Below are 25,070 nucleotides of genomic sequence, written 5' to 3'. Positions count from 1 at the left end.
TATGTTGTCTGTTGCCATCTCCTGGTGAATGTTGGCTATAGCGTTATGGGGTTGCTTTTTGACAGGCCAACGATTTACGTGGTGTTGTGCACCTGGCAAGTGACTCTCGCCAGTACGCAAATGGCAGAACAAAGGCTACTCAAATAGTGAAAGGTAAGTGTTTTTTTTTTTTAATAACCAGCAAGCACAGTACAGTTAGTAGAACAACTATGTTTTTATTACTGTGTATTTGATAGGTGCCGTCTGAAATTCAACTATTTGTTTTATTTATATATATAATAAAATACATATATATAGCTAGAATTCATTGAAAGTCAAGTATTTCATATATATTTATACATATGTATATATATATATATTTAATATATATGAAATACTCGAGTTGGTGAATTATACTCGTCCCCTCTTAACCACGCCCCTCGCACAAACCACACCCCCAACCACGCCTCCTCCCACCCCGACCACGCAATATCATGTTAGAGCCGCTCGACATCCATTGCTTTCGGTCCCCTGGGGTGGGGGAGTGGGGAGGGGGGGGGGATGGGGGGGTTTGCCCACATATGTGGTCCTCTCCAATGTCTCTCATAGGCATCATGGTCGACGTCCCACTGGGGTGAGTTTTTCCTTGCCCTTATGTGGGCCTTACCAAGGATGTCGTTGTGGTTTGTGCAGCCCTTTGAGGCACTTGTGATTTAGGGCTATATAAATAAACATTCATTGACATTGATTGATTGACATGTACACAAAACTATACAAATAATACATAACATAATTGACACGATGAAAAAATGTAATGCAAAAATTGTACTAGTCTACCTGCTGTTTACACCTGAACTAATTTACGACATGCCTGGGCAATTCTTTATTAAAATAGCTCGCAAAGAAAAGACTCAACTCGTTCACAACAATAACATTGGAAAAGCTTTTTATATGATGATATCAATTATTATTCATTAGTGTTATTATCATAATTGTAAACTTTCTACATTGACATAACTGCTTCTGTTTTTGGTGATAGATGTCATTTCCTGCATTCAAATTTCAAATAAGTACTAAAAACAGACACACGTCATCTATTGCATTCAAATGTATTGTGACACTAGAGGTATAAAAAGCATCCATAACTGAGGTCAAAGCATTATATAGTAAATTTGTCAATTACATGGCATCTTTCAAACCGCTGTCCAATGGCGTAGCACCGTGTCATTAATCATTAAAAACTCTGTCCCTTTGTAGGTGGTCCACAACATCAAGACGCAAACTGGGACATGAAGGCCACAGCCTGGTGAATGTCGTCCGTCAGCTCGTCCGGTAATGACAACACCGCCGACGTCAAACCTTGAGTGACTTCCAGTATCCTACACGGAAAAACGTACATATTTTATTCCAATGATACACGCAGAAACTTGAACTCACCAGTCGATGTAATGAGCAGCCAGCTGAGGCTCATGCCTGGAACCGTCCTCCACCACCAGAGACTGCTTCATGTGCTTGAAGTTAGCTTCAATGTCCTTCTTGGTCTCCGTGAAAAGCTGGACTCCTCGGAAGGAGCTGACTACTTGCTGCAAAACAAGGCAGTGAAGTCAGGTCTAATAGCTGGTGTTGCACGATGACGTGTGAGCCGTTCTCCTTACGTATAGAACAGAGAGCTGGTGGGCGATGTACTTATGACTTCCCAGGTGGCGGATGTCCTCCTCCAGCTGCTGACTCAGCACCAGGAGCTGATTCAGTTTGCCGATGTGCGACCAGTAGTCTGCAAGAGATGCATCGGCTAGCAGTGCAACATACAGTACGTGTGTGCATTCCGGCATTTTGTCTGGGTCGAATCAGAGCCGTAACAGAGGCAGACATTGCCTGTACTGTGAGAGAATTTCACAAAAAAATTTAATTGCCCTTTTGCGTTTTTTTCACTGACCCCAATTTTCCACTTTTTTAATCATAACTAAGCCTGTCTGTGTGACAGGATACTCTGCAGATGTGTGAAGTTTAACAGCAGACACTCACCAGTCCTCTCCTGTTGTGTTGAAAGCAATTGTTAAGTACAAACCCCGTTTCCATATGAGTTGGGAAATTGTGTTAGATGTAAATATAAACGGAATACAATGATTTGCAAATCATTTTCCACCCATATTCAGTTGATTATGCTACAAAGACAACATATTTGATGTTCAAACTGATCCTTTTTTTTTTTGCAAATAATCATTAACTTTAGAATTTGATGCCAAAAATACGTGACAAAGAAGTTGGGAAAGGTGGCAATAAATACTGATAAAGTTGAGAAATGCTCATCAAACACTTATTTGGAACATCCCACAGGTGTGCAGGCTAATGGGGAACAAGTGGGTTCCATGATTGGGTATAAAGGCAGCAAGCTTCCATGAAATGCTAAGTAATTCACAAACAAGGATGAGGCGTGGGTCACCAATTTGTAAGCAAATTGTCAAAAACAACATTTCTCAACAAGTTATTGCAAGGAATTTAGGGATTTTACCATCTACGGTGTTGCGATCTGCTGCTCAGATCTACACTATTTATTTTTCCATTTTGTATATTTCTCCGACTCCTTATTTCCTGTTTGCTTTGTCACCATGGTCACTCATCAGTCCACCTGCTAGTCTCGCCCCGCACACCTGCTACTAATTATCACCCACCTATTTAAGCCAGTCTTCTCTGTTCATTCGTTCTGGGTTCATAGTTTGCTTTCACGCCACTGTACGTCTGGATTTTGATCATTTGCTTTCTCGCAAGTATTTCTATTCTCGCTAGCTTCTCACGCTAAGCCACTTGTTTTGTCCAGTTTACATACTGATGATTTGTTTTCTCTTTTGTGCCAACGTGCTATTTAAGTTTGTCTATTTTTACTCCCTAGTTTTCATACTAGCGTTTTTGGTTTGCCTTTTTATTAGCTCCAGTATTTCTGTTCAGAGCTCCCTTTTTGTTAAATACATATTTTAAGATCCTACCTTTGTTGTGTTCACGTCAACCCATCCTCGAGGGAATCGAACCCGGCATCACAATGCCCACCAGTCCTCACATACGGTCCGAAAAATCATCAAAAGGTTCAGAGAATCTGGAGAAATCACTGCATGTAAGCGATGAGATTACGGACCTTTGATCCCTCAGGCGGTACTGCATCAAAAACCGACATCAGTGTGTAAAGGATATCCCCACATGAGCTCAGGAACATTTCATAAAACCACTGTCAGTAACTACAATTGGTTGCTACATCTGTAAGTGCAAGGTAAAACTCTGCTATGCAAAACAAAACCCATTTATCAACAACACCAAGGAACGCTGCTGGCTTCGCTGGGCCCAAGCTAATCTAAAATGGACTGATACAAAGTGGAAAAGTGTTCTGTGGTCTGACGAGTCTACATTTCAAATTATATTTGGAAACTGTGGACGTCCGGATTGTTATAGGCGCAAAGTTCAAAAGCCAGCATATGTGATGGTATAGGGGTGTATTAGTGCCCAAGGCATGGGTAACTTACACATCTGTGAAGGCACCATTAATGCTGAATGGTCCATACAGGTTTTGGTGCAACATATGTTGTCATCCAAGCAACGTTATCATGGACACTCCTGCTTATTTCAGCAAGACAATGCCAAGCCCTCCTCTCTGAACTGCCACCTTACCGTGGTAGAGGAGTTTGCGTGTCCCAATGATCCTAGGAGCTATTTTGTCCGGGGGCTTCTATGCCCCCTGGTAGGGTCTCCCAAGACAAACAGGTCCTAGGTGAGGGATCAGACAAAGAGCAGCTCGAAGACTTCTATGGATATACAACAACAGAGACTCAGTTTTCCCTCACCCGGACGCGGGTCACCGGGGCCCCCCTCTGGAGCCAGGCCCGGAGTTGGGGCACGATGGCGAGCGCCTGGTGGCCGGGCCTGTTTGCATCGGGCCCGGCCGGGCGCTGCCCGAAGAGGCAACATGGATCACCCCTCCAATGGGCTCACCACCCATAGCAGGGAGCATAGAGGTCGGGTGCGTTGTGAGCTGGGCGGCAGCCGAAGGCATGGCACTTGGCAGTCCGATCCCAGCTACATAAACCAGCTCTTGGGACGTGGAGCGTCACCTCACTGGGGGTGAAGGAGCCTGAGCTAGTGCGCGAGGTAGAGACGTTCCGACTGGATATAGTCGGACTTACCTCTACGCACAGCAAAGGCTCTGGAACCAGTTCTCTCGAGAAGGACTGGACTCTCTTCCACTCTGGTGTTGCACACAGTGAGAGGCGACGAGCTGTGGTAGCAATTCTTTTTTCCCCCCGACTCAAAGCCTGTACGTTGGAGTTCAACCCAGTGGACGAGAGGGTAGCCTCCCTCCGCCTTCGGGTGGGGGGACGGGTCCTGACTGTTGTTTGTGCTTGCGCACCAAACAGCAGTTCAGAGTAACCATCCTTTATGAATACACTCGAGGGAGTACAAGAAAGCGCTCCCCCAGGTGATTCCCTTGTTTTACTGGGGGATTTCTACGCTCATGTTGGCAACGACAGTGAAACCTGGAGAGGCGTGATTGGGAAGAATGGCCGCCCGGATCTGAACCAGAGTGGTGTTTTGTTATTGGACTTTTGTGCTCGTCATAGATTGTCCATAACAAACACCATGTTCAAACATAAGGGTGTCCATGTGTGCACTTGGCACCAGGACACCCTAGACTGCAGTTCCATGATCGACTTTGTAGTTGTGTCATCGGATTTGCGGCCTCATGTTTTGGACACTCGGTAAAGAAAGGGCCGGAGCTTTCTACCGATCACCACCTGGTGGTGAGTTGGCTGCGATGGTGGGGGAGGATGCCCGACAGACCTGGCCGGCATAAACGCATTGTGAGGGTCTGCTGGAAATGTCTGGCAGAGTCTCCTGTCAGAGAGAGTTTCAATTCCCATCTCCGGAAGAACTTCGAACATGTCACGAGGGAGGTGCTGGACATTGATTCCGAGTGGACCATGTTCCGCACCTCTATTGTCAAGGCGGCTGATTGGAGCTGTGGCCGCAGGGTAGTTGGTGCCGGTCGTGGCGGTAATCCTAGAACTTCTTGGTGGACACCAGCGGTGAGGGATGCCGTCAAGCTGAAGAAGGAGTCCTATCGGGTTCTTTTGGCTCAAATGACTCCGGAGGCAGTGGACAGGTACCTACAAGCCAAGCGGTGTGCAGCTACAGCGGTCGCTGAGGCAAAAACTCGGACATGGGAAGAGTTTGGGGAAGCCATGGAAAATGACTTCCGGACGGCTTCAAAGCGATTCTGGACCACCATCCGCCGCCTCAGGAAGGGGAAGCAGTGCACTGTCAACACCGTGTATGGTGCGGATAGTGTTCTGCTGACCTCGACTGCGGATGCTGTGGATCGGTGGAAGGAATACTACGAAGACCTCCTCAATCCCACCAACACGTCTTCCTATGAGGAAGCAGTGCCTGTGGAATCTGTGGTGGGCTCTCCTATTTCTGAGGCTGAGGTTGCTGAGGTAGTTAAATAGCTCTTCGGTGGATGAGATCTGCAGCATCACGTGGACATCGGGGGTGGTACCTCTGGATTGGCAGACCGGGGTGGTGGTCCCTCTCTTTAAGAAGTGGGACCGGAGGGTGTGTTCCAACTATCGTGGATCACACTCCTCAGCCTTCCCGGTAAGGTATATTCAGGTGTACTGGAGAGGAGACTACACCGGATAGTCGAAACTCGGATTCAGGAGGAACAGTGTGGTTTTCGTCCTGGTCGGGGAACTGTGGACCAGCTCTATACTCTCGGCAGGGTCCTTGAGGGTGCATAGGAGTTTGCCCAACCAGTCTAAATGTCCTTTGTGGACTTGGAGAAGGCATTCTACCGTGTCCCTCGGGAAGTCCTGTGGGGAGTGCTCAGAGAGTATGGGGTACCGGACTGTCCAATTGTGGCGGTCCGCTCCTTGTACGATCAGTGTCAGAGCTTGTTCCGCATTGCCGGCAGTAAGTTGGACACGTTTCTAGTGAGGGTTGGACTCCGCCAAGGCTGTCCTTTGTCACCGATTCTGTTCATAACTTTTATGGACAGAATCTCTAGTCGCAGTCAAGGCGTTGAGGGGTTCCGGTTTGGTGGCTGCGGGATTAGGTCTTTGCTTTTTGCAGATGATGTGGTCCTAATGGCTTCATCTGGCCGGGATCTTCAGGTCTCACTGGATAGGTTCGCAGCCGAGTGTGAAGCGACCGGAATGAGAATCAGCACCTCCAAGTCCGAGTCCATGGTTCTCGCCCGGAAAAGGGTGGAATGCCATCTCCGGGTTGGAGAGGAGACCCTGCCCCAAGTGGAGGAGTTCAAGTACCTAGGAGTCTTGTTCACGAGTGAGGGAAGAGTGGATCGTGAGATCGACAGGCGGATCGGTGCGGCGCCTTCAGTAATGCGGATGCTGTATCGATCCGTTATGGTGAAGAAGGAGCTGAGCCGGAAGGCAAAGCTCTCAATTTACTGGTCGATCTACGTTCCCATCCTCACCTATGGTCATAAGCTTTGGGTCATGACCGAAAGGACAAGATCACGGGTACAAGCGGCCGAAATGAGTTTCCTCCGCCGGGTGGCATGGCTCTCTCTCCCTTAGAGATAGGGTGAGAAGCTCTGCCATTCGGGAGGAGCTCAAAATAAAGCCGCTGCTCCTCCACATCGAGAGAAGCCAGATGAGGTGGTTCGGGCATCTGGTCAGGATGCCACCCGAACGCCTCCCTAGGGAGGTGTTTAGGGCACGTCCAACCGGTAGGAGGTCACAGGGAAGACCCAGGACACGTTGGGAAGACTATGTCTCCCGGCTGGACTGGGAACGCCTCGGGATCTTCCGGGAAGAACTGGACCAAGTGGCTGGGGAGAGGAAAGTCTGGGCTTCCCTGCTTAGGCTGCTGCCCCCGCGACCCGACCTCGGATAAGCGGAAGAAGATGGATGGATGGACAATGCCAAGCCACGTGTTACAACAGCGTGGTTTCGTAGTGAAAGAGTGCGGGTACTTTCCTGGCCCGCCTACAGTCCAGACCTGTCTCCCATCGAAAATGTGTGGCGCATTATGAAGCGTAAAATACGACAGCGGAGATCCCGGACTGTTGGACGACTGAAGCTCTACATAAAACAAGAATGAGAAAGAATTCCACTTTCAAAGCTTCAACAATTAGTTTCCTCAGTTCCCAAATGTTTATTGAGTGTTGTTAAAAGAAAAGGTGATGTAACACAGTGGTGAACATGCCCTTTCCCAACTACTTTAGCACGTGTTGCAACCATGAAATTCTAAGTTAATTATTATTTGCAAAAAAAATAAAGTTTATGAGTTTGAACATGAAATATCTTGTCTTTGTAGCATATTCAACTGAATATGGGTTGAAAAGGATTTGCAAATCATTGTATTCCGTTTACATTTACATTTAACACAATTTCCCAACTCATATGGAAACGGGGTGTGTACAAACCCCAAAACCAGTGAGGTTAGCATGATGTGTAAATCAGTGTTTTTCAACCACTGTGCCGTGAGATACAGTCTGGTGTGCCGTGGGAGATTATGTAATTTCCCCTAATTTGGTCAAAAATATTTTTTGCAAACCAGTAATTAAAATCCGCAAATGTGCCGTTGAGTGTCTGTGCTGTCGAGAGCTCTGCGGATTAACCGTGTAATACTCTTCCATATCAGTAGGCAGCAGCAGGTAGCTAATTGCTTTGTAGTTGTCGGGAACATGGTTTCTCCGTGATCACAATATGCATGAGGCAGCGTGTAAGTCAAAAGGTATCCAACACTTAAACCAATAATAAACAAAAGGCGACTGCCGTTAAGAAAAGCCATTGAAGCTTAGGGATGGCTATGCAAACCAAAACTAAAACTGAACTGGCTGCAAAGTAAACAAAAACATTATGCTGGACGACAGCAAAGACTTACAGCGTGTGGAGCAGACGGCATCCACAAAGTCCATCGTACATGACATGACAATCTACAATGTCCCCACAAAAAAGGATAGCGTCCACACAACTTAAATAGTTTTGATTGTGAAAACAAAGCAGGTGCGAGGAATAGCGTTCAAGGAAGACATGAAACTTGTACAGGAAAATACCAACAAAAGAAAAAAAGAGGAAAAGCCACCAAAGTAGGAGTGCAAGACAAGAACTAAAACATTACACAAAGGAAAACAGCAATAAACTCCAAATAAGTCAGGGCGTGATGTGATAGGTCGTGACAGCACACCTACTTTGAGACAAGAGCTATATTGATGCATGCCTGGTTATGGTTTGAATTCATATCCAACAATTTCGAGAACAACTTTTTATTGTCAATATCGGCTATTGACTTTAATTTTTTTATGTTTTCTGCTGGATGTGTTCCTTAGATTTTTTTTCAATGAAAAAAATGTGCCTTGGCTCAGAAAAGTTTGAAAAACACTAGTGTAAATGATAAATAAAATCAGAATACATTGATTTGCAAACCATTTTCAACCTATATTCAATTGAATAGACTGCAAAGACAAGATACTTAACGTTCGAACAGGTAAACTTTTGTTATTTTTTGCAAATATTAGCTCATTTGGAATTTGATGCTTGCAACATGTTTCAAAAAAGCTGGCATAAGTGGCAAAAAGACTGAGAAAGTTGAGGAATGCTCATCAAACACTTATTTGGAACATCCCACAGGTGAACAGGCTAATTGGGAACAGGTGGGTACCATGATTAGGTATAAAAGCAGCTACCATTCACAAACAAGGATGGGGCGAGTGTCACCCGTTTGTGCACAAATGCGTGAGCAAATTGTCGAACAGTTTAAGAACAACATTTCTCAACGAGTTATTGCAAGGAATTTAGTGATTTCACCATCCGTAATATCATCAAAAGTTTCATAAAATCTGGAGAAATCACTGCACATAAGCGATGATATTACGGACATTCGATCCCTCAGGTGGTACTGCATCAATAAGCGACATCAATGTGTAAAGGATATCACCAGACGGGCTCAGGAACACTTCAGAAAACCACTGTCAGTGACTACAGTTTGTCACTACATCGATAAGCAAAAGCCATTTATCAACAACACCCACAAATGCCACCGGCTCCACTGGGCCCGAGCTCATCTAAGATGGACTGATGCAAAGCGTAAAAGTTTTCTGTGGTCTGACAAGTCCACATTTAAAAATATTTTTAAAAACTGTGGACGTTGTGTCTTACGGAACAAAGAGGAAAATAATTATAGGCGCAAAGTTCGAAAGTCAGCATCTGTGATGGTATTGGGGTGTATTGGTGCCCAGAGCATGTGTAACTGACACATCTGTGAAGGCACCATTAATGCTGAAAGGTACATACAGGTTTTGGAGAAACATATGTTGCCATCCAAGCAACGTTATCATGGACGCCCCTGCTTATTTCAGCGAGACAATGCCAAGGCACGTGTTACAACACGTGGCTTCATAGTAAAAGAGTGCGGGTACTAGTCTGGCCTGCCTGTAATCCAGACCTGTCTCCCATTGAAAATGTGTGGCTCATTATGAAGCCTAAATACTTAAACAGTACATCAAGGAAGAATGGGAAAGAATTCCACCTGAAAAGCTTAAAAAATTGGTCTCCTCAGTTCCCAAACGTTTACTGAGTGTTGTTAAAAGGAAAGGCAATGAAACACAGTGGTAAAAATCCTCCTGTGCCTACTTTTTTGCAATGTGTTGCTGCCATTAAATTCTAAGTTAATGATTATTTGCAAAAAAAATTACTTTCTCAGTTCAAACATTAAATATGTTATCTTTGCAGTCTATTAAATTGAATATAAGTTGAAAAGGATTTGCAAATCATTGTATTCTGTTTTTATTTACCATTTATACAACGTGCCAACTTCACTGGATTTTGTATTTTATGCACTTGCATCTGTGTGAAAGACAAACGTGGCGATGTTGCTGCAATCACTACATTGTGCAAAGCTGAGATGTTTCTGCCTTTCAAATCGTTTTTCCTGCTTTGAATGAACAAAGTAGAAACAACCATTTTCCACCTTCAGGGGTAATGTGAGAGCCGTGTGAAAGGGTAGTCTGTTAAGCCGGGAATGCAGTGTAAAGTTTACCACTTAAAATGCACCATCCAGTTGTGTTGAAAGCATTTGTTGATGTCCAACAAATATTTTATACACTGAGCTTTGTACAGTGGGGCAAAAAAGTATTTGGTCAGCCACCGATTGTGCAAGTTCTCCCACTTAAAATGATGACAGAGGTCTGTAATTTTCATCATAGGTACACTTCAACTGTGAGAGACAGAATGTGGAAAAAAAATCCAGGAATTTACATTGTAGGAATTTTAAAGAATTTATTTGTAAATTATGGTGGAAAATAAGTATTTGGTCAACCATTCAAAGCTCTCACCGATGGAAGGAGGTTTTGGCTCAAAATCTCATGATACATGGCCCCATTCATTCTTTCCTTAACACGGATCAATCGTCCTGTCCCCTTAGCAGAAAAACAGCCCCAAAGCATGATGTTTCCACCCCCATGCTTCACAGTAGGTGTGGTGTTCTTGGGATGCAACTCAGTATTCTTCTTCCTCCAACACGACGAGTTGAGTTTATACCAAAATGGATACATGGATGATACAGCAGAGGATTGGGAGAATGTCATGTGGTTAGATGAAACCAAAATAGAACTTTTTGGTATAAACTCAACTCGTCGTGTTTGGAGGAAGAAGAATATTGAGTTGCATCCCAAGAACACCACACCTACTGTGAAGCATGGGGGTGGGAACATCATGCTTTGGGGCTGTTTTTCTCCTAAGTGGACAGGACGATTAATCCGTGTTAAGGAAAGAATGAATGGGGCCATGTATCGTGAGATTTTGAGCCAAAACCTCCTTCCATCAGTGAGAGCTTTGAATGGTTGACCAAATACTTATTTTCCACCACAATTTACAAATAAATTCTTTAAAATTCCTACAACGTGAATTCCTGGATTTTTTGTTCACATTCTGTCTCTCACAGTTGAAGTGTACCTATGATGAAAATTATAGACCTCTGTCATCATTTTAAGTGGGAGAACTTGCACAATCGGTGGCTGACTAAGTACCTTTTTGCCCTACTGTAGGTTCTCTGTAAAAGGCAAATGGGGCGATTTTCACAGGCAGTTTAACAGCTTTGTACAGAACCTTTTATTTTTGTTTGCCTTTTTTTTTCTATGCTTAGCAATCAACCAAAGTTGACCTGGCAATTTTTCACATTCGGAGGTAGTATGAGAGCTGTAGCAGAGGTTGGACGGTCAAATTAAGTATTAATGTCCTAATATAAACAGCGTTTAACTCATTTTTACAATTATAGGACAGTCAAGAAGGTTTATAATACCTGTGTTTGTAGGTCAATTGGCTCCAATACTGGGTGTATTTAACAAAAAAAAACAGAAATACAAAATAAAATCATGGTTTCGTTGCTTTCATGTACACATTATTTATTTCTCCATTATTTCTTACGGAAAAATGTGTTTTCAGCATGTTGTAAATGTAAATTGAAAAGTTTTGCAGAGTAATATTAATCACTGCGCTAAGGTGGCTCCGGTGAGTTGTGTTCATGGTTATTAATATGAAAAAAATATCAAAAGCCAATTTCCCTTAGTCCCCCCTTACCGTCCATCGGCGGCCTCTCCAGCATGTCCACGGGGCTGCCTTGAATGAGGAACACCTCCACACGTGGAAACATGGCCGACAGACCCACCATGTCCAAGTAGTCCTTGAAAGGAGACATGTAAATATTAATATACTAATATTGATAAATATGGGCCTGCTGCAAAGCAGCCCATATTACTATTGCTTGGACTAATCCCTACTCAGTGGCCTAGTGGTTACAGATCGGTAGGTTGTGAGTTCACATCCCGGTCGAGTCATACCAAAGACTATAAAAATGAGACCCATTACCAGCATTAAGGGTTGGAATTGGGGGTTATATCACTATAAATGATTCCCGGGCGCGGCACCGCTGCTGCCCACTGCTCCCCTCACTTCCCAGGGGGTGATCAAGGGTGAAGGGTCAAATGCAGAGAATAATTTTGCCACATCTAATATGTGTGTGACAATCATTGGTACTTTAACTTTACTTTAACTTTTTCTTCTATCTTATTCTGCCGGGTTTAATACAGAACAAACTGGGCAAAGAACCTGAACATATCCTACATTGTTGTAGAGGTCTGGATTGCACCTTCAGTGCCACTTATTTCTGGAACATTTCGTGCTACCAAGGCAATGCTATTAAGGGAAAAACCCTCAATGGCACCATTGATTATGTATACTTGGCCCAATTGATTAGGTACGCAACCTTACAATGGTGGATTTTTTCAGGGAACAGCAGAATGAGGCAACATTCTTTACTCTTAGTTTCCTCATTTCTCAAGCAATTTAAACTATTCCAAAATCTAAACTTTCAGTACATTCAGGACATGCTATCTTGATTAGTGCTAGCATGCTAACTATTAGCATTTTAAGAGTTTAACTACTTTACTCATATAAAAATACCAATATCTACCTGATATGGTGTAGGGACATTGTAGAACAGCCTGACCACTTTTGGTATTTCCTCTTATTTGGAAACACTTTATACTAGCATTTTAGAAAATGTTGTATGTTTAAACCAGGCCTGGGCAATTATTTTGACTCGGGGGCCACATTTAGAGAAAAAAATGTGTCTGGGGGCCGGTATATCACTTTTTAGGAAGACTAATACAAAACCTCACAATAATGTCTGATTAAATGCTAAAAACGTTATGACAGACCACCTTAAAAAACGGAGTTGAATTTTTACATTTTTCTATGAAGGATAAAACACTGAATATTGACAGAATATTAATGTCACACCCCTTTTCGATCGACATATTTCACAATTAAATGAAACGCAACAAAAATGCAACAAACAGTGAAATATGAACGCGAAGGGTACACAATAAACCCACCTACTATTGGATATATCTGATATTTGCTGAATTTCCCCCAGGTTTTAATAAAGTACTCTCTATTCTATTCCATATATCACTAAGCTTTAGAACTCTGTTGTGAAAATCCCCTTCTGCGTCTGAGGAAACGCTTCCCGCCCACACTGCTTGGTGCCTCGTCTGAGCTGCTGTGACGTAGATTACTATAGTAACTAATTAGATGACCATAGTAACTAATTAGATGACCATAGTAACTGGTATATCATCCATAAGCGCAGTTTCCAACCATTGAAATACTTTGTGTAGTTCAAGACTTACGGTCATTAGAAAACATCACTGCATAATGGCAGTAAAACTTTCCATCTTAAAGATCGAAAAACATTTTTTGAAGAATGTCCGGCGGGCCAGATTGAAAAACTCAACGGGCCGCATGTGGTCCCCGGGCCTTAATTTGCCCAGGTCTGGTTTAAACCTGAAAATCATGGCTGTCGAGACTTGGCGCCATCTAAAAAAGTATGCTACAGTGTAACTTTTCTTACGTTATCATGCTATTGTTAGCATGCTAACCTTTTATGCTAGAATTTTAGATAGTTTTGATAATCCAAACCTAAAATCCATTGGTTTTGAGATATGTCACCATCTTGCAAGTATCCTAACTGTTCCCATTATACACGCTAATGTTAGCATGCAAACATTTTATGCCAGATTTTAGCTTCAATCAACAGATTCACAACCCATCTAGCAGGCCTATTAAAATTTCTGACATAATTTTGTAGTTACTATATATCCTTCAGTGTGAGATGTGATACCTCCAGCTGTGGCATTGGCTTAGGTAGATGTTCAAGGCACTGCAGCATCTGGTCCAGAATGTTCGATCCTGTAAGATGATAGCCCAAACCATTTAAATAAATAAATGATAAATGGGTTGTACTTGTATAGCGCTTTTCTAAACAAGAATTCGGACAAGAATTCGGACTCAATTTAAAAAGTTAAACACTGACCTCGAGCCTGGAACGTGTCTGACTCCTCAGGGTTAAAGCCTTGGACTAACTGCTCCTGGAACTGTCAAATAGAGAATTTCTTTAAAAAAAAAAAGTGATGTGGCAAAATGTATATTTTAGTAATCTCTTGTCTAACATCAATCTTTGTACGTAGATTTTGTTCTTAACTGTCTGGGCCTGTTCTGTGTCTAAAGATAAGACACTTTAATAGACCTCTGTTAAAATCCTCGGTCCCTGTGGCGATAGCTCTGCTTGGTTTTTCTTACACCCTAACCCCCATCTTCCCAAATCATAGGACAAAGACTGTTGTGGTGCCTAAGATCATTAATTCATTTTATTTTTGTCTTTTGGTCAAAAGCAAACTCTCCGAATGGGTTTAACCCGTGATTGATACTGTATTGCTGCCTTTCCCAAGATTTAACCAAAACATTCCTGTTCACAATCAGATTGAGTCTGTTTTGGGTTCATCCTCCTTCTCCTCCCCGCCCCCCACAGAAACTGGCCAGTTTTATTATTCATCTTTTGTTTACTTTATTACATAACAGAAACAATGCAGTGACAAAAACTCTTCTTCAAAAATGCACATTTCCTCCACTCCGGTGAAGAGGCCACAACAGGGAGGCAAAAATGTTTCTAAGTCTTTTTTTTTTAATATCGGATTAAATAATTTTTCAGTATAGTTTGGATGCATAAATGGTGTCATAAAATCCCATACTTTTTCATATTTTTCCAAAATCAACACATTTATGACCCAATTATTGTGGGTGGCATGACTCAGATGATAGAGCGTCATCCAGAAACTTGAGGGCTCCTGGTACAGACCTAGCTTCTGCCATACGAGTCATTGCCGTTGTGCCCTTGGGCAAGACACTTCAGCCACTTTTCTCCCAGGCCACCACACTGGTGTATGAATGCGTGAGGAATGACTCCTTGTAAAAATGAATTCTCAATAGAATATTCCTGGTTAAATATACACACATATATACAGTACACAGTAAATATATACACATACATACACATATATACATATATTTTTATCTATTTCTTTTTTTTTTTTTTCACTACTTATTTAGCCTGAACCTCTAAAGTTGAACATTATATCACGCATATCCATAACTGACCCGATTTTACTTGCCTATTCTTATGTACAGGAGGTTATGTCTTTGTCATCAATAGCAGCATAGTTTAAATTATGTTTCCACTGCAAATGCCGCCTGCAACCCCAGAATCAAAACGTTCACTCGGCCGGGACCTCCATTCATCCATCTATTTCCTACCGATTGTCCCTTTCGGAGTCGCAGGGGGTGCTGGAGCCTATCTCAGCTGCATTCGGGCGGTAGGCGGGGTACACCCTGGAGCAGTCGCCACCTCATCGCAAGTCGGCCGGGACACCGTAGCAATCATTTTTTTATCTTCCCAAAATGACCAGATTACCAGGAGTTCTAGTACATTTTTCCGATTGAAAGGGAATGGGCCAATTTTTAAACTTACACATTTCCCACATTTTTCCCCCCGATTCCAATGATTCCACCATCCACACACTCCACCCACCCTGGACATTGATTGATTGATTGAAACTTTTATTAGTAGATTGCACAGTACAGATTCCGTACAATTGACCACTAAATGGTAACACCCGAACAAGTTTTCCAACTTGTTTAAGTCAGGGTCCACGTTAATCAATTCAAACCAACATGTTTCCCAGGTCCAAAAATTTCCATTTTTTTCCGCAATTACCAGGAATTATTCCCTATTGAAAGGCGATATATAAACTTCGACATATACCACATTTGTCAACCGATTTGAACAACTCCAAAGACAAAATGCTCGTTAGTCAACTTAGCGTGGTAACTTTTTTTTAGCTAATTTCGAGCCTAAGAGTCATATAGATTGCTAACGTTAACAGCTAATTTCGAGCCTAAGCGTCATATATCTTGCTAACGTTAAAATGCTAACTTTTTTTTGCGAATTTTCCAACCGTTTATCCCAATGTCACCTAACTTGGTACTTGACATATGCTATGAGTTTAACATTTTAGCTAGTTTTGCACTTATTTAACTAATTTTGCAGCCATAGAGTCATATAACTTTTTACACGATACATGCTAACGGTTAGCATGCTAGAATAGAATAGAAAGCCCTTATTGTCATTATACACAGTATAATGAGATTTGGAGAGCAACTCCTTAGGTGCACACATACAGTGGGGCAAAATATTATTTAGTCAGCCACCGATTGTGCAGCTTCTCCCACTTAAAATGATGACAGAGGTCTGTAATTTTCATCATAGATACACTTCAACTGTGTGGGACAGAAAGTGGAAAAAAAATCCAGGAATTCACATTGTAGGAATTTTAAAGAATTTATTTGTAAATTATGGTGGAAAATAAGTATTTGGTCAACCATTCAAAGCTCTCACTGATGGAAGGAGGTTTTGGCTCAAAATCTCACGATCCATTCATTCTTTCCTTAACACGGATCAGTCGTCCTGTCCCTTTAGCAGAAAAACAGCCCCAAAGCATGATGTTTCCACCCCCATGCTTCACAGTAGGTATGGTGTTCTTGAGATGCAACTAAGTATTCTTCTTCCTCCAAACATGACGAGTTGAGTTTATACCAAAAAGTTGTATTTTGGTTTCATCTGACCACATGACATTCTCCCAATCCTCTGCAGTATCATCCATGTATCCATTTTGGTATAAACTCAACTCGTCGTGTTTGGAGGAAGAAGAATACTGAGTTGCATCCCAAGAACACCACACCTACTGTGAAGCATGGGGGTGGAAACATCATGCTTTGGGGCTGTTTTTCTGGTAAGGGGACAGGACGATTGATCCGTGTTAAGGAAAGAATGAATGGGGCCATGTATCATGAGATTGTGAGCCAAAACCTCCTTCCATCGATGATAGCTTTGATTGGTTGACCAAATACTTATTTTCCACCATAATTTACAAATAAATTCTTTAAAATTCCTACAGTGTGAATTACTGGATTTTTTTTCACATTCTATCTCTCACAGTTGAAGTGTACCTATGATGAAAATTACAGACCTCTGTCATCATTTTAAGTTGGAGAACTTTCACAATCGGTGGCTGACTAAATACTTTTTTGCCCCACTGTAAATAGCGCAAGTAACAGTATAAATACACAATATAAAACAGTATACAAACACAGACTGCTAACCAGAGAAGAGCTACAATGTGAGTCTCAAGGATCAGTGCAATTACACAGTTCCCATCATTGCAAATGTTAACGTTAGCATGCTAACTATTTATTGTTGCCAATTTCGCAAATGTTTACCCCAGAGTCGTATAAATTGGTACTTGACATATGCTAACTATTCGCATGCTAATGTTAGCATGCTAACTGTTTAGCTACATGAATTGATTAACGTGGACCCCGACTTAAACAAGTTGAAAAACTTATTTGGGTGTTACCATTTAGTGGTCAATTGTACGGAATATGTACTGTACTGTGCAATCTACTAATAAAAGTATTAATCAATCAATCAATACATATAAAAAAGAATCATTGGGGTCATTTTCCAGCTGTACACCTTATCATTTAATTAATCAAACTTTACTTATAGAGCACTATTAATGCACAGGCAAGTGGCAACACAAAATGCTTTACACCAAGGAAAAAAGAGAAGAGAAGAGAAGAAAACACACAGCACTATTGACAACACAACATGGCATGGCACTGAAAAATTTGGAAAAAGGCCCCCATTGAGGTGTCCACACTGGAGGAAATTAATAGAAAAAAAGCCATCTAAAAAAATAGTATACATTTTTTTTTAAATATATGAATATTTTCAATACTTAAAATAGTGATAAAACAGTTATAAATTATTAATTAGATAAGGAAATTATTGAAGGAATTGTGTGTGAATGCTCCAATGCTGAAAGAATGTAGAATGGACATAAGTTAGTTTGAATGTTGAAATGGTTTGAATTAGGCCTGCGCGATACTGCCTTTTGTAATATCGCGATATTTTTAGGCCATATCGCGATAAACGATATGTATTACGATATTTTGTCTTGGCCTTGAATGAACACTTGATGCATATAATCACAGCAGTATGATGATTCTATGTGTCTACATTAAAACATTCTTTTTCATACTGCATTAATATATGCTACTTTTAAACTTTTATGCAGAGAGGGAAATTTACAACTAAGTCAATTGACCAAAAGTATATTTATTAAAGTTATTAAGCAATGGCACAAACATTCAAGTCATTTCCAAAACATAAAGTGAAAGATTGTCAGAGACATTTTAAGTGTCAAATTAAAATGAGCCGCATAATAGGAAATCAAATAATATTCATCCTTCACTATGTGGTATGTTACTAAGGTTATGAAATTCTCTTCATACTCTAGCGAGTGACTTTTCAAATGATGCTACATAATAGCAGTAATGCTACTTTTTATAGCAACGCTTTCCCCCCCCCACACTTGACAAATTACGGTTGTCTGTACGACATATTCCCACTTGAAGCCGAACAACCGCCAGACGATGGAAACCCTGCTGTTTTTATTGGGAATTAAGTCTTCCTTCATTTGTTACCAGATTTGCACCTTCTTTTTCTCGTAGGTCTACGTTAGCAGCTAACGTAGGCCAGTAAGAAGCTGGTATGGGAGCCCCTGCCCAAAACCCAACACCAGCCCATTGGCATCACACTCAACGCTGCAAACACCCCAGCCACTGTCCCATTACGGAGAAGATTCAACTTTGGGAAAGTGAACTGGCTTGACTTCCAAGAAGACCTCAAAAGGAAGATTGCCCATCTCCCAGTGGACCCCAAAAGCTATGACAACTTCACCAAGCTCGTGCACCAGGCAGCACAAAAAAACTTCCCTAAGGGGCTGCCGCACTTAATACATACCTGGACTTGATACCCCTAGTAGTAAACTATATGAGCAATACCAACAGCTCTATGAATCTGACCCCTTTGCTGAAAGCACCATCGAAGTAGGTGAGAGCCTCATCACTTCCCTATCAGAATGCCGCCAAAGGAAATGGCAAAACCTCTTGGAGACAACTGCTATGACGAAAAACAGCAAAAGGAATGGAGCCTGATCCGAGAAATCAGCAATGACCCGTCAAGTCCAAGATGGCGCTGCTGTAGTGGCTGCTGTTGGCAGGAGCTCTGTGTGCTTGTGTCATCCTTTCGTGTTTCCCTCTTGTTTTCATGTGTTATTATATATATATATATATATATAGATATATATATATTTTGCCTTTTGTTCCGGGACCCTTTGGGACCGTGTGACAAGGGGTGGCACTTTCGTAACCTCTGCGGTGCTTTTTTGTGGACTTCTGGATCTGCCTCCCGGGAGCCTTTTGGCCATGGAGACCAGCTGCTGGGTCTCTGCCACACCGGAATTGGTTTGGAGGGACTGGAGGAGATGCGGATGAGGGGACAGGGCTGCGGAGCTAACACTGAGCGCCGGGACGGAGAGTCTTCCTGGTGTCTTGGCTGGGTGAGCAGGTGTCGGATACCTCAGTCTCCTTGGACGTATCCTCGCTCATCCATGCGGACAGGACACTGGCCGAGAGTTGGTTGGCGGCCGAGAGTGGAGCCAGCTCTCTTGGTTGCTTTGTTGGGTCTGCTCCTGTCTCTGGCCATGCTCCCTCCTCCGCCCCAGCGGACGATGGCGTGGAACACCGCAGAGGCCACCACAGTGTATATGTTTCTTTCACTTTTTATTCATAGCTGTATGTAGAAGTAGCTGGTTGTTTCCGCTGCTTTAATGTCTTTCATGTCCTTTGTGGTCTTTGATGTTTGATGTTTCCCTCTTACACACATGTGAGAGGGATGTGTACTATGGCTATGAGTTGTTGTTGTTTTTTTCCCTTGGCCTCAGTCTGGACCCCCTCTCCAGGGGCCCAGGCTTAAACTGATTTTTGTATTTTATTTTATTTTATTATATTTGAATCTTCTATTTTTTCTCCCCCCCCCCACCCCCCACACTTGTTTACCTGTATCTCACCTTTTTTGTAAGGGGCGCTAGAAGCCTGCAGACCCGTCAGCGATCCTGTTCTGTCTCCCTGTAATGTTTGTCTGATCTTGAATGGGATTGTGCTGAAAATTTTAATTTTCCTGAAGGAACACTTCTGAAGGAATAAATAAAGTAATAATTAATCTAATCCATCTAATCTAACCCCAACACAGCAACAGTATATCACCACTGCCAACCAAGTTGCAGATCAGTTGCTGCACAATTGAAAAACCAATTCCAAACAGCCAAGACCAAAGTTAGACCGACTTCAGTACTCCCAAACCACCAGACTGGCAGAGCCGTTCTCCCCTGAAAAGCTCAATACCAGCATCAATGTCCTTAAGAACGGTAAAGCCATCGGGCTCGACAACATTTTCACTGAAGAGATCAAACACTTTGGACCTCTGGCATGAAAATGGATCCTCGACCTGATGAACAACTGCATGCTGACAAGAACCACCCCAAAGATCTGGAGGAAAAAACAGAATCATAGCTCTTCTCAAACCGGGTAAAGATCCATCCCTATGCAAAAAATGTCCACCCAATATCCCTGTTATGTTCCCCATATAAACTCTTTGAGCGCCTGATCCTCAACAGGCTGGCCCCCGTTGCTGAACCTGCCATCGTCCCCCAACAAGCTGGATTCCGACCTGGCAAATTCACAACAAGCCAACTTCTGAATCTCACCCAACATATTGAGGATGGGTTTCAAAATGGACTGGTAACAGGTGCCGTCTTCGCAGATCTGTCTGCCGCCTCCTCCTAAAAAGGATCCTGGAGATGACAAAATATCGGGCACTCACAGACCTCATCATAAGGAGCATGAAAGTCCTGAATGGGCTCAATTGGTTGGTGTTGGAATTGTTTAAACTGGTCAAGAAATATTGAAGTCGTAACCGTTTTTTAACTGAGAAATTGTATTATGTAATTCCTGGAATTTCAGGCAAACCGGGAATTTTTCAACTTCCTAAACCAACTTGTTTTTTTGTTCTGACTGGGATGAAAAAAGGAAAATCACTTATTAGTCATTCCCTGTAGCCCCCAAAAAGTTTGTGGGCTATAGAGCGTTTTCTATTCGGGCTCCAGTACTGTGGAATGCCCTCCCGGTAACAGTTAGAGATGCTACCTCAGTAGAAACAATTAAGTCCCATCTTAAAACTTATTTTTATTCTCTAGCCTTTAAATAGATCCCCCTTTTAGACCAGTTGATCTGCCGTTTATTTTATTTTCTCCTATGTCCCCCCCCATCCCTTGTGGCCACGGTTTGGTGACCACAGAAGAAGTGCTGGCTGTCCAGAGTCGGCATCCGGGGTGGACCGCTCGCCTGTGCATCGGTTTGGGACATCTCTGCGCTGCTGACCCGTCTCCGCTCGGGACGGACTCCTGTTGGCTCCACTATGGACTGGACTCTCACTATTATGTTAGATCCACTATGGACTGGACTTTCACATTATTATGCTGGATCCACTCGACGTCCATTGCACCGGTCACCCAAGGGGGGTCCCCCACATCTGCGGTCCTCTCCAAGGTTTCTCATTGTCATCCCACTGGGTTAAGTTTTTCCTTGCCCTGATGTGGGATCTGAACCGAGGATATCGTTGTGGCTTGTGCAACCCTTTGAGACAGTTGTGATTTAGGGCTATATTAACAAACATTGATTGATTGAAAAGAGTAGTCCAATGAAAAAGGTTAGAAATAGGGTTTGGGAAAAAAACAGGAATTCCTGGAAATGTATTAAACTTGGACAAACAGTAGTTTGAATGTCTAGGATGAGCTGAATTTGTTGAAGGTGGAATGGTTTGAATCGGTTGAAAAATGTGGGAAATGTGGAAGTTTGAAAAATGGACAATTCATTTTGAATGGAGAAAATTTACCAGAAAAACTGGAATTCTGGGAAATCTGGGAGTTTTGGGAATTTATCAAGGGAAAGACCGCGATTCCCGAATGAGCTGAACAGTTTGAAGTTGGAACAGTTTGAATCGTGTGAAAAATGTGGAATGTAAAGCGCACCAAAATCTGGAAAAGAAGAAGTTGAAGAATAAATTGATGAATTTTGGTGTAGAAAAACCATGCTTTTGAGCATTCACACAAAAACGTAACATTGCGAATATATTAGTAGTAATAATAGCAATAAATAAATAAAATAGAATATAGAGTCATACGTCACACATGCTAAATGTTAGCATGCTAACGTTAAAGGCCTACTAAAACCCACTACTACCGACCACGCAGTCTGATAGTTTATATATCAATGATGAAATATTAACATTGCAACACATGCCAATACGGCCTTTTTAGTTTACTAAATTACAATTTTAAATTTCCCGCGGAGTTTCCTGTTGAAAACGTTGCGGAATGATGACGCGATGATGACGCCTGTTTGTGACGTTATTGGTTGGAGGGGACATATTAGCTCAGCACCACTCACGGCTAAAAGTCGTCTCTTTTCAACGCGCAATTACACAGTATTTTGGACATCTGTGTTGCTGAATCTTTTGCAGTTTGTTCAATTAATAATGGAGAAGTCAAAGTAGAAAGATGGAGGTGGGAAGCTTTTAGCCTTTACCCACACAAACACATGGTGTTTCCTTGTTTAAAAGTCCCGGATGTGAAGCTTTACTATGAATCAGAGCGGTCAAGCGAACATGGATCACGACTACATGTCAACCGGCAGTTTTCGGTGAGAAAATTGTGGAAATTAGTCGCCTCTTACCGGAGATCAGCGGAGCCAGTGTCTTCCTGCTGCCGTGACTTCTCTCAGAGACTCTGGCGTCAAAACATCCGTGGCCACACCCCTCCGACTTTAAGGTACTATTTAACTCACTAAAACTCTAGCAACACAATAGGCAGATAAGGGATTTCCCAGAATTATCCTAGTAAATGTGTCTAAAAACATCTGAATCGCTCTCACTTGCCATCGCCTTTTTTCTCTCTTTTTTTTCTCTTTTTTTTTTCTAGGCCTTCACTCTAAATTTCCTCATCCACAAATCTTTCACCCTTGCTCAAATTAATGGGGAAATTGTCACTTTCTCGGTCCAAATAGCTCTTGCTGCTGGAGGCTCACATTATAAACTATGTGAGGATGTGAGGAGCCCTCACACCAGTGGCATCATCGTCTTCTACTCCCGGTAAAGGCAAGGCTTTTTTATTAGCAATCAAAAGTTGTGAACTTTATCGTCGATGTTCTCTACTAAATCATTTTAGCGAAAATATGGCAATATCGCGAAATGATCAAGTATGAGACATAGAATGGACCTGCTATCCCTGTTTGAATAAAAAAATCTCATTTCAGTAGGCCTTTAAGGTACTCTTTAACTCACTAAAAGACTAGCAACACAATAGGCAGATAAGGGATTTCCCAGAATTATCCTAGTAAATGTGTCTAAAAACATCTGAATTGCTCTCACTTGCCCTCGCCTTTTTATTTTTTATTTTTTTTCTAGGCATTCACTCTAAATTTCCTCATCCACGAATCTTTCATCCTCGCTCAAATTAATGGGGAAATTGTCGCTCTTGCTGCTGGAGGCTCCCATTATAAACAATGTGAGGATGTGAGGAGTCCTCACACCAGTGACGTCATCGTCCGCTACTTCCGGTAAAGACAAGGCTTTTTTAATTAGGGACCAAAAGTTGCAAACTTTATCGTCAATGTTCTCTACTAAATCATTTTAGCAAAAATGTGGCAATATCGCGAAATGATCAAGTATGACACATAGAATGGACCTGCTATCCCCGTTTAAATAAGAACATCTCATTTTAGTAGGCCTTTAATGTTTACGAAGGCATTATTTGTAATTATTTGTAATGTTTACTATTAGGAAGAAAATGCCCAAGTATGTAGTTTGGAGCTACATAAATAGCTCTCAGTGTAATACAGCACAACCACAACAACAAACATATAAAAGTATAATTAGATATGGATAGGCGAAGTGTCATGTGTGGTGCGTTCACGGTGCAGCCTATACCTCCTGCATCTGCGCCCTGATGAGGAGGTCCAGCTGCCCGCAGAGACACAGCATCTCCAGAGCCACCTGTTCTGGAGTCAGGTGGAGCGGCACCAGGGGTCTCTTCACCTGTAGCTCCACTGACCGGGGTTCAGTTCAGTCAAGTTAAGACACAACAATACGTATTTGTGCGTCGGAGAATGCGTTGCCTTACCTTTAAACGCCTCTTCGTGATAGACACACGGCTGACAGAGCGGCTCCGAAACACACCCTGCCATGTTTCAGTATACAAACTTCACTTGGAAAACAATTTAACTACAACGCAGCCATTATGTACACGAATGAGTCCAAATCAGTTGGAGAAATTAAGGCGGCATCGTCTGTCTGTGTGGTGCGTTCGAGGACCTCGTTCATCGCCGCGTCGTCATGTCCATCCTTCGTAAAAATGTCTATTCCCGGCATCTGAGGTGGTGATGTTCGGTTATTCTACGTGAGATACGCCGGAACGGATGAGTAGATGCATCCCTAACAACTCCACCCGTCGCCCTGTGGAGCTCCAGCCGTGCACTGCAGTCTGGCAAACCCGGGCCGTGAACGCCCCTCTTCGCTAACATGACGTCATGTTTTGAAGAAGGCGATATCGTTGACAGTTACCTACCTAAATAAATCTAAATATGATGCTTAAGTAAGGTGTTTAGTTTAGATTAGTTTTGTCCCGATACCAACAATTCGATACTTTTCGGTACTTTTCTATATAAAGGGACCACAAAAAATGCATTATTGGCTTTACTTTAACAACATATCTTAGGGTACATTAAACATATGTTTCTTATTGCAGGTTTGTTAAATAAAATGGTGAAAATACAAGACAACTTGTCTTCTAGTGGTAAGTAAACAAACAAAATCTCCTAATTAGTCTGCTGACGTATGCAGTAACATTATCATTCTATTATTTTGTCAACATTATTAAGGACAAGTGGTAGGAAATGAATTATTAATCTACTTGTTCATTTACTGTTAATATCTGCTTACTTTCTCTTTTAACATGTTTTATCTACACTTTCGTTCAAATGTAATAATCACTTATTCTTCTTTCTTTACATTAGTTTTGGATGATACCACAAATTTGGGTATCAATCTTGGGTAACCAAGTAGTTACAGGATCATACATTAGTCATATTCAAAGTCGTCCTCATGTGTCCAGGGACGTATTTCCAGAGTTTATAAACATAATATACTTTTTTTTTTTAAATAAAAGAGGA

The 25,070-nt window shown here is 42.2% G+C and overlaps 1 protein-coding gene across 1 annotated transcript; it reads right to left on the bottom strand.

The window, feature by feature from the left end:
• Positions 1–567: 567 nt before the first annotated feature.
• si:ch211-218d20.15 (uncharacterized) lies at positions 568–24,398 on the bottom strand. The gene is made up of 8 exons (XM_061878857.1): positions 24,023–24,398; positions 23,830–23,948; positions 13,861–13,921; positions 13,669–13,736; positions 11,565–11,667; positions 1,635–1,753; positions 1,417–1,562; positions 568–1,358 (listed from the first exon to the last, which is right to left on the bottom strand). The coding sequence occupies exons 1-8, from the start codon at positions 24,084–24,086 to the stop codon at positions 1,250–1,252; spliced, it is 789 nt and encodes a 262-aa protein (XP_061734841.1). The 5' UTR covers positions 24,087–24,398; the 3' UTR covers positions 568–1,249.
• Between the last annotated feature and the right edge of the window lie 672 nt (positions 24,399–25,070).

This window comes from Nerophis ophidion, linkage group LG19, assembly GCF_033978795.1.
Source record: "Nerophis ophidion isolate RoL-2023_Sa linkage group LG19, RoL_Noph_v1.0, whole genome shotgun sequence".
Classification (NCBI taxonomy): Eukaryota; Metazoa; Chordata; class Actinopteri; order Syngnathiformes; family Syngnathidae; genus Nerophis; species Nerophis ophidion.
This window is presented reverse-complemented; position numbering and strand designations above follow the sequence as displayed.